This window comes from Vipera berus (assembly GCF_964194415.1).
Source record: "Vipera berus genome assembly, chromosome: 3".
Lineage (NCBI taxonomy): Eukaryota > Metazoa > Chordata > Lepidosauria > Squamata > Viperidae > Vipera > Vipera berus.
In genome coordinates, this window is record NC_138204.1 from 148,499,108 (window position 1) to 148,514,437 (window position 15,330).

Genomic DNA, 15,330 nt, shown 5'->3' on the forward strand with positions numbered 1-15,330 from the left:
TGTTCTGAATATCCCATCAGAAAGGATAAAAGCCAACCTCAAATTGTGTTACCTAAACCAAGTCAGTAAAATGATGGGCCAAAATAGCATGACCAAAACAATATCAAGGAAACCTAGATACTTCATTTTCTCCAACCATTTTTTTTTGCAAAGCACCACGAAGATGACAAAAATTGACAGTATAACTTTCACTGTTGACTGGACAAAGCACCATCATTATTCTTTTCCTGCATATTTGCCTGGGCTGATACTATTTATTATCTCAGCGCAATGTGTCACAATATATTCCTTTAAAACATCTGAACTTATTGTTATACTATGCTGACCATTTACTGTATGCTATCAAAATTAAGTTAGTCTTGTATTCAAATTTGCAAGAGAAAGGATAGAAAATTGAATTAAGGTATTTTCTTGTCAGGAATTAGCACTAACAACATCTAATTATGTGTTTACTTTTTCATGCCTTCTTAACAGGTAACACAGTTCAGGTGTCTTTAGAGACAGTTTATTGTTGAGAATAATTGTATTACTTATTAAAAGGTACAGGTAAAGGTTCCCCCGCACATGCGTGCTAGTCGTTTCCGACTCTAGGGGCTGGTGCTCATCTCCGTTTCAAAGCCGAAGAGCCAGTGCTTGTCCGAGGACGTCTCCGTGGTCATGTGGCAGGCATGACTAGATGCCAAAGGCGCCCAGAACACTGTTACCTTCCCACCGTAGTGGTCCCTATTTTTCTACTTGCATTTTTACGTGCTTTCAAACTGCTAGGTTGGCAGAAGCTGGGACGAATAACAGGCGCTCACTCTGTTACGCAGCACTCGGGATTCGACCCGCCAAACTGCCGACCTTCTGATCAACAAGCTCAGCGTCCTAACCCACTGAGCCCCCGCGTCCCTTTTATTAAATATTACATATTACATATTACTTATATGTAATATAAGTATTACATAATACTTATATTACTTTTATTACATATTACATATTACTTATTACATATGCATAAATGTATCAAACACCTTAAGGGACGTGGTGGCTCAGTGGGTTAGGACTCTGAGCTTGTCAATCAGAAGATCAGCAGTTTGGCGGGTTGAATCCTGAGTGCCGCGTAGCAGAGTGAGCGCCTGTTACTCGTCCCAGCTTCTGCCAACCTAGCAGTTCGAAAGCACGTAAAAATGCAAGTAGAAAAATAGGGACCTCTACGGTGGGAAGGTAACAGCGTTCCGTGCGCTTTTGGCGTCTAGTCATGCCGGCCACATGACCACGGAGATGTCCTCGGACAAACGCTGGCTCTTTGGCTTTGAAACGGAGATGAGCACCAGGCCCTAGAGTTGGAAACGACTAGCACGCATGTGCAGGAGAAACTTTACCTTTACCTATCAAACACCTTATAAAATTCAAAGTCACCCTTAATTCTCCTGACCTCTAGTTGAGTTGAATTCTCCTGGCCTTGAGCTGAATTTTAGAAATATGAATAGAGAAGCATTATACTTATTTTTTTCCAATCTAAAACAGAACAGACATGAGAGATGGATTGCAGAGTTTCTATGACATCTCATATGGTTCTAAAATTTCAAATTTAAATAAAAACTTTGCATCAGCTCTGCCTGGCTTGGCTTGGGGCCTCACAATCATCCTGTCATCAAAAGAAGAAGGGGGGGGTGAAGGAAGAAAGGAGAAATAAGGGGGAGAAGCATGAAAGGGCAATAAAGCTTTGTGTGTATGTTATAGGAAACCAGGAAGGGTGGTGGGATGACAGGTGATAAGGACCAGGGCAGCCGGATCCTGATTGTATCAGCATGCCACAGCCAGGCACCCTAAGAATTATTCAGATTATCCCCCAAACATTTCAGAGATTGCAAAACATCTTGGTGAGCTCCAGTTGATTGAAACGGACTGGTCACAGAGGAAGGGAGGGGCTGGGGCAAGCCTACATCTTATTATTGTAACTAGTGAGCACGGTAAATTTCAGAGTTGGCTTGACTTGACTGCAACCAACATCCTTAGTAAAACAACCCTCTGCTTTAACAAAATGGAGTTGAAGGCTTTCTTTCCTAAGGGACCAGATTGGGGCAGGTCTGACACTTTGAATGTTGAGTCCAAAAGCTGAAGGTGGTGGGAAAGAATAGAAACCTATCCTGCAAGCTCCACAAAAGGAGCCATGATGCCAAGGATTAATTTTCCCATACTTTCAGAAGCTGACCTGAAAGTAGGATCAGAACCATCCACATGATCTGATTTTAAACCCAGAGAGTCAACACATTAGTGTAATCAGGGCAAGCCTGTTTATGGGCTAGCCATCACAATGTCCCAACAACTTGTCTGTCAGACCAGATGAAACCTCTACTCAAATAATCCATACAATTAATTTTGTCCCAGGAATCCTGAATTATCAGTTTGCACACGGTTGGAGGCAAATGCTTTGTACTGTAGCTACTTTATAAAATAGCATTAATTAAGGTCTGCCATGCCAATCAGTTTTGAAATTTCCTTTAAGCCGAGTTTTAGGATTCTCTAGCACAGACTTTGAACAGCACAAATGATCTACAAATGAAAAACAGGCCATCACCTTGTATGATTACTTGTATAGTTGTGTTACTTGTCAGAGGCTGTAAAGCAAGGGGCAGAGAGGAAGTGATCACTAAACATGAATGCTAATTCTGTTCAGCTTGATGGGTCACAAGTTATATAACCTAGGAAACTATATTCCATCACTATTTCAAGTATAACTTTGTGATGTCAATGCTTCTTTGATGCATTTGAGTTTATATGCAATCTTGCCATAGTGTAGGCGGCACAGAGTGATTTAGCACAAAAAGAAAAGTGTAGCGGGGGAGCATATTACATTTTTGTGTATAGTGAACGAGAACATTAAATGTTACTATTAGTTGCCATAGAGATGGGCATAAGTTCAGTTTAAGTGACAGATTCTTTATGCTCTACAATATTTTAAAAAGGAAGTCGTGTGGTCGCTTGATTGATTGTTTCATTATTATTATTGTTGTTGTTGTTGTTATTTGTATTATTTTAAAAATGAGGAAAACACTGAAGGGATGTCTTGGATTAATGGAGACAAAACTGAAGGATGAAAACTTCATTTATTATTGTTATTCATTGGGTTTGTATTCTCTCACTTTCTCCAGGAATTCAGGATGGTATGCATAAGCCTCTCTTCACCGTTTTTCACCACAACATTGACCTCAGAAATGGTGAAAATTAGTTTTCACTCTAAGCAACATGCCTAACGCAGGTTTCCTTTCTTTCTTTCAGCAGAAACAGCATAAAAAAACAGGGAAAAAACTCGGATGGGAATGAAGTTATTGGACAGAGAAGAAAAGAAAAGAAAAAGAAAAGAAAAGAAAAGAAAAGAAAAGAAAAGAAAAGAAAAGAAAAGAAAAGAAAAGAAAAAGAGAAAGAGGCATTTATAAAGAAGATTGAATACTCTTTGTAGAGCAATTCACAGTTTGTAAGTTTATGCTCCACATCATTCAAGTGATTATAAAGCAGGAATTTCTCATGCTTTAGAAACTGCTGGTTTTCAATGTTCCATAGGTTGAAAATTTATGAAATAAAACATAAAGATCTTCTAAAAACAGTGAGGGAGAACGATTTATGGATCTCTAGGATAAGGTTTTACTAAACATAGAAGTGTTTACCTCTGTGGGGGGGCCATCACCGAGAAGACTGGTGGTCTTGCCCATGACACCTCAATTCAGAGGGAAAGCAAACTCTTAATGGATCTTCCAAGGATTTCAATTTGGACTAGGCCTTGGCTCTTTTATGACTTGTGGACTTCAACTCCCAGAATTCCCGAGCCAGCCATGCTGAAGTTGTTATGACTCGTTGAAGTCCACAAGTCATAAAAGAGCCAAGGTTGCCTACCCCCAGGCTAGGCGATGCTTGATGTAACCCAATGCAAGTTATAAGTTTGAATTGGGCCTTTTGGTAATCTGTACAGCAAGTAGAGGAGAAGGTTTATCCTGTAATGGTGGGGTTGATCATTCTATAGATGATCAGTCTGTAGATCTACTATAGATTTTTTAGATCATTCTGGACTAGTTGTAGCTTCTAGATCATCTCTAAAAGCTGAGCCATATATAGCACATTACAGCAATCCAGCCAGCTGCTGGTCAAGTCATGGGTTCCTGGCCAAGGTAAGGTCCTAATTGATGTATGAAGCAAAGTTTGGCACAAGATACCTTTTCCCATCCAGCCTCTACCTGCTTTTGAAATCATGCAAGTAAGGAGTCCAGGAGCATCTCTCATGTCCTTGGGTCGTCACTGTTATACAGAAGCTAACTTAATCTTCAGTTGCATCATTGAAATTTTGACAGCCTCCAGGTCCGTTTTTCACGACATCTGCATCTTGGCCATGGGCAGAAATATACACTGAGTGTCATCAGATAATGGCCTCCCCCAGAGTCTTTGTATGGGGGAAAGTCCTGAGCATTGCAGTATCTTGCATTGGAATGAACAATGTCCCTCCATAACTGTTAACTCAGGAGTGAAATGGCTGCAGAACAAGGCTGCTAATCCCATTCCTTACAAGCAGTCCTAGTAAGATGCCATGATCGTTTGTATTGAAAGCTGCTGAGAGGTCCAGCAGGACCAGGAGAGGATTAGTCCCTTCATCCCTCTCCCAACAAAGATCATCCACCAGAGATTATATACACAAGTAGATATGAGTCATGATTGATTCCAGATCATCCTTTTTTTTAGAACTCTCTGAAGTTGAATTGCCACTTCTTCCTCAACAACCTTCCCCCAATGGGAAGGTCACAGATAGGATGTAAGGAATCAAAAACTGTGGGATCCAGGAAGGGCTTCAAGAGAGGGTACTGAATCATTTTCTTTAAAATAGGTGTCATTACTTCCTCCCTGAGAGAGGTGTTGGCAATTTCCTAATCCAGATGCTTACATTAAGCAGGGAGGCCATGAATCCCAACCCCAGGAGGCACAGCTCATACTGCAGAGCAAATGAATGTCTGTCAGTTTCCAGTCTCTTCCACAACACAATTCTGAAGGTCAGTTAATATTTATATTCGTAATTCAGGCAGGCCGATTTCAAAATAGTTCATCATCTTTGCCACACCAATAAGCAGCCCAAAAGTTTATTTTCGCTTTTCCCAGCTGCAGTCTTCAAAAATGAAGATTTCTAAGGAAAGCAAGAGTCTTATCTAAATATGGGCTTCAAGCCAAATTTCCTTTGGGCATAACAAATTGTAGTGCCATAATTTGCCACTAGATGTCATTAGCACCATTTTCCAGCTTTTTACATCCAAATTTATATTACAAGCTTTTCAAATGTCTTTGAAAAAAAGTCTCAAAAACATTTTGCTCCCCAAATTTCAAAGCCATATATGTGTATTAATTCCAAATTAATCTTGTAATTTTCTCTGTTTCCACCAAATAATTAGTTCACGGCTTTTCTTTTCCTGAGGGAATGGGGTGGAAATTCCCCTTCCCTCTCTCATAAGGAAGGGTGCTTTGGGAAAAATTTTTCCAGGAAAAAGTCTTAGAATCATAAAGAAAGGATAGGATGAAACCCAGTTTCATCCACGTTGCTGAAAAGTTACTCATTGGTGCTTATTGTCTTCCATTGTCAGCAGCTTCATGTAGCCAGTGTTTCCCCCACTGGTTTGGAGGGCTTCCTCAGATCAAATGGAAGGGCCGCCATCCTCCTGCAATCAACTAGGGTCCCCTCCTTGCTTGTCGCCTCTATGGGGTGACTTTCGACCCTTTCCAGGGTCCCTAGCAGGGCAAAATCAAATGTGAAAGATGGAGCCCTGTCTTCCTGCAGCCGTTTGCTGTGACATCAAACCAGAAGCCCAGGACCTGATCATTATAGCAGTAGTTATAAGCACAATCCAGTGATCAGAGGGAGGTTAAAGCCAATCTGTTACCAATACATGATTGTGTACTTTATTCTTTTATATACCAAGCATTCAAAAAGGGGGTTATTAGTTTGATCTTTGGGAATCCTGCTGAAGAGGGAATCCTTGCTAATTCCAGAATCCAATTTTGCTAAAATCCAAGTGGCAAATTTTCTATAGTACTTGGTTTATAATTCATTGCATTTACAATCTTTTTTTCCTTGTAAGAGGAACATACATTCATTCCATTTCCAAATGTAATCTAATACAGAAAGTTTTCCCATTCACATTGTGACCACTGCCTCTGCTAGCCCAACTAATCTGAATTGCTTCTCCTACTTTTTGAAAAAAACAACTGATGATGTATTATTTAAAGCACATAGGTTTTGCAATATACTAGGCTTCTAGTGTAACAATTTAGTAATAATAATAATAATAATAATAATAATAATAATAATAATAATAATAATAATAATAATAATAATAATAATAATAATAATAATATAAAGTTGGAAGGGACCTTGGAGGTCATCTAGTCCAACCCCCTGCTCAGGCAGGAAACCCTATACCATTTCAAGCAAATTAGTCAATTAGCTGATACAGTTGTTCTTCTCTATACAGTAATTTAATATTTCTCAGCATCTCTTTTGTTGAAGGATGATGGGACTGATTTATATAGCATCAATTGGCTGAAAAAGGGGAACACAATACATTATAGTATTGTCTGTTTCTTCCCACAGGTGTACATGCCCTTCTAATAAAATGGAAACATTTGTTTCCCCTTTCAGTGTACAATTTAACCTTCACCTGGTGCATTTTTCAAGGGAGATAAAATCTAGGAATGGTGAATTTCGACTGTTTTATCATCTTAGGTGGGTAAGAGGGATACTTTACCTGGGAGATACACAGAGAAAGATTATATAAAAGGTGTGTACAATGATTTGTACATAACCATAGAATACTAGATTGAATTTCTTGAATGTACCCTACATTTAAATAAAACACATTTATAATCGAGAGACTTTTGAAAGCTTATTTATTAGAAATGGGCAACTATTAATTCAAGGGAAAAAGTTTGATGAGGTTCAGTCAGGCTTGGAAGCATATTTATTGTGCCATTGTATAGAACATTCATCAACATTCCACCAAATGTGAGCAGCATCCAAAAGTGAAAGTGGTTTGGCTGAAGCATCACTTAAAATCTTGGCACAGAGAAAGCGGCGAGTTGTGTAGGGGGAAAGAGAAGACAAAGTTTCATACCCGGACAGCCACAATACAGGTCGTCCTCGACTTACGATCACAACTGAGTCCCAAATTTATGGGCTGAAATAATTTGTTCAGTGAGTTTTGTCCCATTTTAAGACTTTTCTTGCCACAGTTGTTAAGTGAATCATTGCAGTGGTTAAAATAGTAACGAGGTTGTTAAGTGAATTTGGTTTCCCCATTGACTTTGCTTGGCAGAAGGTCACAAAATTTGTTCACACGACCCCGGGACAGTGCAACCATCATAAATACAAGCCAGTTGCCAAGCATCCGAATGTAAGTCACGTGACCGCAGGGGATGCTGCAATGGCTGCAAGTGTGAAAAATGGTCATAAGTCACTTTATTCAGTGCCGTTGTGCCTTTGGATGGTCACTAAGCAAACTGTTGTAAATTGAGGACTACCTATAATCAAAGGGCTAAGGCAACAAGACAGACCTCATTTAAAGCAAAGGAAATAGTAACTAATAAATGTAGTCCTGGATTATTGTTTAGTTACAACAGCACTGAAATAAGTGATCTATAAAGACTGCTTTTCACACGTGCGACCTTTGCAGCACCCTCATGGTCACGTGATTTACATCTGGATGCTTGACAGCTGACTCATATTTACGACGGTTGCAGTGTCCCAGGGTCATGTAATCTGCTTTTGCAACTCTTCCACGAGCAAGCAAAGTCAGCAAGGAAGCCAGATTCACTTGACAACCTTGGTACCAACTTAACAACTGCAGTGATTTCGCTTAACAGCTGTGACAAGAAAGGTGGCAAAATGGGGCAAAGCTCACTTAGCAACTTCCCTCGCTGAAATTTTGCACTCAGCTGTGGCCGTACGTTGAGGACTACATGTAACCCAAGAAGCAGGAATATAATGTAAAAGGGGTGGTAGAAGAGGGAGGAGGAGGGAGGAGGCTGACAGTAAACTTCCTACCAGGAAGAATTGGACGGGAAGAGAATTCTGCAGAAGATCCAAGAACAGGAAGAGGGACATGCTTGTGCAGAGGAAAGGCCACGCAAACTGGCGTGCTGAGAGTGGCTAGCTGGGAGGGCAGGGAAACCACAGGGTGAGATGGGGAAAGAGTTGCAACTTCTACATAGTAATTTAAACTCATCTGTGCGACATTTTATTGAGGATTCTTGCTGGTACAAAGTGGGATAATCAGAATAGTTCTACTAGGGTAGGATTGTTTTACACACACACACACACACACACACAAAACAGACGTACCCTTGTGGCTTGGCATGAGCAATTGTTGCCATGCATTTCCGAAAGGAGGAGGGAAAAGCAGGGACTGCATGAGAGAGAGGTGGGAGAGAGAGAGAGAGAGAGAGAGAGACTCTGCATTTCAAAATGCCATTTATAATTGCTCACACTGTTACTTGGCTCAGAAGACGACGTTGCTTCAAACCACCCAGCATATTTCATCCTGATTAACATATTACTCCATACCTTTTCAAGAGCAGTGGAGAAGAGAGACGGGAGATGGGGTTTTTTTTTAATGCAAATAAAACGGAAGGGATAGCACGAAAGAAATAGAGCCAGTCATACAAAGCATCTCCCCTCTTATTCCCCCACCCCTTAATTTTCTTTAATTAGCAGACAAACACATTCTGAAAACAGGGGCTCTTCTTATCTCTGGGCAAAGGAGTACCAAATTCCCCATCCTAGGGCAGCAGGTTTAGAAGTAACTTGCTAGAACTGAGAGGCTTAAAAGAATCCTGCAACACAGACCAACTGCTCAGCTTCACTCGATGGCATATACGACAATTCAGCAAGGGATGTGATATTGGTGAGTACCCTTGTTCCTAGAAACAGAGTTTGGCTTTCTTTAAAACAAAATATGTTTAGTTTGCTCCTACTCCGTATCTTTTGAATGCATGGGGATGGTGGTGGTGGTGGGACTTTATGATATGTATTTTTTTTCCCTCTTGGAGAGTTTTCTTGTAAATCCATGATGGCATTGTCCTTCCCCCCCCCCGCCCTATTCCGAATGAATGTTTTGGCAAGCAGGGGATTAACCTTTGTGTTCACTTTTCATAGCTGAAACATTTATAATGCACCTTTACTTTATGGCATTATTGAAGGAGGGAGAAGCAAGCCTAGGATGGTAGTTCTTGATAAGAGCCGATGCTGGTCACTGAAGTGTTTTATTGCCTTGTCTGTTACCATAATGTAACTTTATAGCCTCATTACTCTTTTGGTCAATCATCAAAACAGGGGTGGGGGGCAAGCTGATAAAAGTAAATGACTAGGCAGGAAAAATTGATATAAGTTAACAATTGCATTTGTGTGTTTTTAGCAATTTGGTGCAAAACAAAGGCAGAAAAAAAAGAATGGAGAGTGGAACAAAATCTTGCATATTCATACAAATATTCTCATTCACACATTCACACATACCACACATACACACACACACACACATACACACACATATGCTGTTGTTGAGAAAGTTTGTTTAGTAGATGGAGCTGGTGGTCTGATCATTTTGAGGGTAGTGTCACCTTCTGTTGCCTGGTAACTTCATTCCCTGCTGTTTTGCTATCAGATAAAAAAAGTCCAGTCAATGTTATACATTATTCATCTGCGTGCCAATCAAATAATCAAAATTATTTGCTTGCGCTGGGGAATATTTAACGAGATCAAAAGAATCTTGACTGGAAAGCACTGGATTGTTGCCACTGGCAGGCAGTTTTTGGTATGTGTACATATATGTCTGAATTGCATGTATACACACACACACACACATACTCGCACATACACAAACATTTTTGCAATACTTATATTTTGGTGAGTTAAGGATATTAGCAGAAACCTCTACTGAAGAATTGCAGAAGTTGGCTGATTCTATAGGCATGTAAATACTGAAATCAGTTAATGCTAACTAATGAAATTACTGTGGTAAATTAGGTTAATAGTGCCATTTTTTTCTTTTGAAGTGTACACTTTTAAAAGATCTTTAGAAATGCTAAGAAAGGGCATTTCAAAGCAAGCACAATATATATTTTAAAAGAGAAGCATTCAGCAAAATCTCAGTCTACGTACAATTATTTGGTAAATGCTGGACCTAAACACACAACTATTTTTATAAAGGAAGAAAATTTACAAACCAGTGAAAGATAAGACAGATGCAGGATTACTGTTTTTTTAAAAATGCTGTGTGTACATATGTATGTGTATGAAGAAAAACACTACATCTCAGAACTAACTTTTATGAAAGACCTCTAACAATATGGTAAGGCTAATTATTGTCTCTAGCATTTTAAAAGCTGTCAGTGTGAAGTCATTTTAATCCTCCCTCATGAAATTAAAATGGACTGACTCATTTCAAGCAAAAAAACCTAATCCTCTTGAAACCACCATATATATTTTTTTCTCACCTATCTATAACATTACTTTGCTAATAGATATCTGGGTTGCTTAGAATTTTAATGCAGTTAACATAATATAGCCACCATCAATACTCTTAAGAGGGTAGCAAGATGTGTTTTAAAAGATGTGTGCTGTCATATACCATGCCTAAATGCCTAAAATAAAAAAAGCTTCATGATACATGAAGGTGTGTGTGTGTGTGTGTGTGTGTGTGTGTGTGTGTGTGTGTGTACGTGCGTGTGCGTGTGTGTGTGTTTTACAGCAGTAAATATTGGGGAAGCAAAGGTACAAAATGCCTCAAGGATTATGCTAGGTTAACATAAACATTGCATATATGTTCATTAAATTGCTGTAAGTTACTTTAAATATTGCATATAAACAGAATGTGAATTTTACATATTCTTTTTCAGGAAACTGGCTATATCAGTTTGGGTAGCTGAACAAGTGACTGCAAAAATCCTCCAAGATGGATAGTCCATTCAAGATGGATTATCTGCTGGATGTCGATGCTGCTTACCGGCTGTTTTACAGTCAAGGAGCTCAAGGTATTGTTTTGAGATGGATATTTATGCATTGCTCAACATAAGACAAGACATGGTGGCCCTCTGGTGGAAGAGGCATCAGGGAAAATTAAAGCTCCTTTCTCCAGAATGAGCTGAGAACTGAAGACATAAGGCAGCTTGAGGTCTACAACTATACGGAGGAAGTTATTTTTAAAAATATGGAAATACGATATGTAAAACAGATTTGTAGGGATTGTGAACACAACCTGTTCTAGATCAGCTGTCTTCTTCAAACAGAATGATGGGTGCCTTTCCTTCAAATGGTAAATGAAACAAGATAGTGGTGGCAAAGGGGAAGAACTCAAAGACAAACATTGGTAGACATTCCCTGGCCCAGATTGAAGCCAATGTATAATAATGTACTTTCATAGTTTAATTAATACCTAAGGAAAAAATATACATGATTAATATTCTATTCTGTCCTATCCTATCCTACTCTACCCCACTCCACCCCACCCCACCCCATTCCATCCCATCAACTTGATGCTGAATCTTTGCAATTAAGTAGATGGACTTTCTCTAGGATGATATGTCATCACCATGGCATTTTAGGTTTCTCAAATTGTTCCTGTAATTGAGTCCATCCGCCATGTTCCCACACATCATCTTTTCCTCTTTCCTTCCAATTTTTCCCAACTGTATGCTGTCTATCCTGCCAAAAGCATATATTTTGTTTATCCCTTTGATTTTCTCAGTAAAATGCAGAATTGGTTTAGCACTGTGCTTCCCATAGAGTATGAAATTATGCTTTTGCTGTTATCACTAAAGTGATCATATCCCTCTAGCATCTTCCTGCCCACCTTCCTGCTTACCTTTAGCTGGGCAGCCTGGGTGACCTTTAAATCTTGAGTGACTCTACTGGGGAGTATCAATACTCAACCCATCCGCAGCCACCTCAACATAACAATTGGACTCTTGGGTAAAATCTTTGGAGATGGAGAAACATCAGGATTTAATGAATTAGTTACAGTAAAGAGCTGTGTAACCAAGCAATGCCATTTTAACTGATAATTTGGGACTTGCGTTTTTTTATTGAAAGGGAGATCACTTTACATTGTAAAGTCTTCCTAGCTATTCTCTTGCATAATTGCTAGAAAAGAAGAGATGTAATATAGACATGGAAAGTTGGAAGAAGTAGGGTTTGCCTCACGAATGGTGTTATCCTTCAAAGTTAACAATTAATCCTAGAAGAAAGAGCCAAGTTATGCATGGCACTAAATATGCAGTTTAGGACGAACTGTGGAGGTGAAAGGGATACAGATCTTCTAAACTCTTTCATCTACACTAGTGTTTCTCAACATTGGCAACTTTAAGATGTGTGGATTTCAACTCTGAGAAGTTGAATGCTGGCTGGGGAATTCTGGGAATTGAAGCATACACACCTTAAAATTGCCAAGGTTGAGAAACACTGATCTACACCATTCTCTGAACAAAAAAAAAAGGATTTTAATTCAGAAGAATTTACTTTTGAGAAACCATGCTTAGCATCCTTACTGTCCCTCTGAAATAATATTCAGATTGTGATCCATTAAGGATGTTCAACAATCTGGGAAAGAAACTACTGAGAACCAGCCAGAACAAAAGAGTTTCCTGGTATTGAGCACATCACGATGTTGGCCTTAAGTGTCTTATTCCGTGGGTTTAAAGGACTCTCTGAAATCGCTCTAAAGTTTAATTCAAAATCTTACAACTATTGTATTACGTCATTATTGGGATATGACCACTGCCTCTCACCCATTTAGGCATTGGGAAGAGAGAATGTATGATAATTTGTTAATTTTATCTATGCGCATCTAGTGTAGTTAGTGTAATGATATACATTTCTAATAAAACCAAATTGTAATAAAATAACTCTAAAATGGCACTATCTTTTTTTAGCTTGAATAACCTGGATATCTTGCTTTTTCATTTTGTATCTTCCTGTATGTGATTTTAAAAGAAAACGCTTATTAAGTAAAAGTTCTCATACATATACACACATTTTTACCCTGAAAAATGCACCTAATTGCTACCCAATTTAAAATGCTTTGAAGAAATCCAGTCTTAGAAAAAACATGGAGTAACTGACTATACTTCAGTATTATGATTAAGATATTCAACCAGCAAATTCTAATATTACAGAATCATTAATACAGCTACTAAGACAAGACCCATTCTCTTTTCCCTTGCTAACAGATTTCTTGATTTTCACTGTTGTGTTGTACTAAACATAGCAGTACTTTAAAAAGACCATAGTCTGTGTTATCTATTTTACCTGCTTAGGTCACACACATTCTGTCATATAAATAAATGCATGTGATTCAAAATAAAGTGGGATAAATAAGGCTAGGAATTAATTGTGCAAGCATGAGCAGGACATTAATATTAATATTGCACTATTAATACATGAAAGGTTGTGTTGTTGCCAAAACAGACAACCACATTCCCAGAGTAAGTCATTGTTGCTATATTGAAATGCCTATTCTGTCCTTATTAGACTGTATTAACTGAATAATGTTAATTATAACTGGATTTAAAGTAAACAAAATCATTTCTAATTTCACTGACTTACCCCCCCCCCAAAAGTAGGGCTGCCTCGCCTTTCTCACTTTCTACCAGCAGGTGGCACTGCAATGGAAAAGGACTGAGTCTTCAGTGTGAATTTTCAACCAGAGTCAATAATTGATTAGAGTACTCTTAATTTTGAGGTTCTTGTTTTACAAAAATAGCCAACTGACTAAAAAAATGCATTTTCTCAATGTTAAAAAAATAGAGGAGAGGAGGTGTTTTCCTACATATACATTTTGATCTCTTAAGATCCATGTAAACCTTTTGGTCCAGAATTATTTAATAATTGAGAGTCTAATAAGCAATGATCAGTGAGCTCCTAACAAATACTGAAAGAGGCTTATACGAACATATCTGCCTGAGATTCAAAGACATTTAATGCATGGCTCTCAGCATCTTATTTGTCAGGAGGGGAAGAACGGTTTAAAGTGATTCCAGTGCACTGGCCACTTGAGAGATACAGCAGTTACAGGATTGGTATCAGCAGAAATTAAAGTTTAATTTTAGGGTCTCAAATATTTTTTCTGCATGCGCACAATTGCATGCATGTGGAGTAAAGAAGTAATCACACCTTTATTCTCACAGAATCAGGTTAGTTCATTCAGTAATTGAAAGCCAACAGGAAAATTCAATTAATTACTAAATACCTTGTAATTTCTAATCCAATTGTATTTTTATTTGAGGTTATAGTTCATATAGTTCATAAGCATATTGGCCTGTGCAATATGCTTTTTTTTAACTTCAAAATTATTGCCTAATACCATGAAGGTTTTTGGATTAAAGACCAAATGGTGTTTCAGGCATGGACGGAGCGTCTGTCTGCAATTCTTTAAAGCAGCACATTTATTTTTGGGATTATACAATGTTAATAAAAGATACCACTCCTTTAAAAACCTGCAGGTTGATGGTACGTTTGAATCTTTCCCCTGCACATTCTGAAGCACCATTTTGAAATCAAATCCAGCACAGTGTACCATGATACTACATCATAACCAATTCAGCCCTTTCTCATTCAAGCTAAAATTTGTCTCACAAAAGAATTGAGTTAAGTAAGATTTCAGTGTCACTATGTATGTATATGAGAATCATTGCTAGAACATGATAACTTTAACAGGAGAGCTATAAGTGAAATGGATTGCTAAGATATTATAATGCTGGCTCTAACTATGTATGCCATACAAAGTAGTGTACTGTGCTTAAATGTCCTTTATATTATCCTTTTGTAAAATAATATTATCAAACAATCTTGTCATTTTTTTTACTAAAGGAAAGGAGTGGCTCAAGGGTGTCTCCAATGCACCTGAAAAAAGTGTTAATCTTTGGCAGGTATTGAGGGGGGAAAGGAATAGATGATTTTGCAAGTCCATTTCCACAAAACATTGTTTGATCTGGGCATTGTTCTGATAGCATTTTTGTAGCATGGCGTGATAATCAGGATAAATTATATTTTTTTAAAAAAAACAAAAACCTCTGAAGCAATTTAAAAGATATTATTATTATTATATTATTATGATGTTGTTATTATTATTATTATTATTATTATTATTATTATTATTATTATTATTATTATTAAATACATGCTTTTTGTATTTCCTTGGAGAACAGTCTTTTAGATTTCTTCCTATCAAATATTTATATGCATCCTTCCACTTTCCCTTTAATGAAGCATGCGTCAGTTAGAATTCCTTCACCACTCTGAACAAATTGGTGTGAAACAGACTGGCT

The 15,330-nt window shown here is 38.2% G+C and overlaps 1 protein-coding gene across 1 annotated transcript in view; it reads left to right on the forward strand.

The window, feature by feature from the left end:
- Positions 1-10,961: 10,961 nt before the first annotated feature.
- Positions 10,962-15,330, forward strand: part of PHACTR1 (phosphatase and actin regulator 1) — a gene marked incomplete at its 5' end in the record, with an annotated part of 247,351 nt that continues 242,982 nt past the window's right edge. The window contains one exon of the mRNA XM_081324401.1: positions 10,962-11,040. Within this exon, the coding sequence (XP_081180527.1) occupies positions 10,962-11,040 (79 nt within the window). The remainder of the gene's footprint in view (positions 11,041-15,330) is intronic.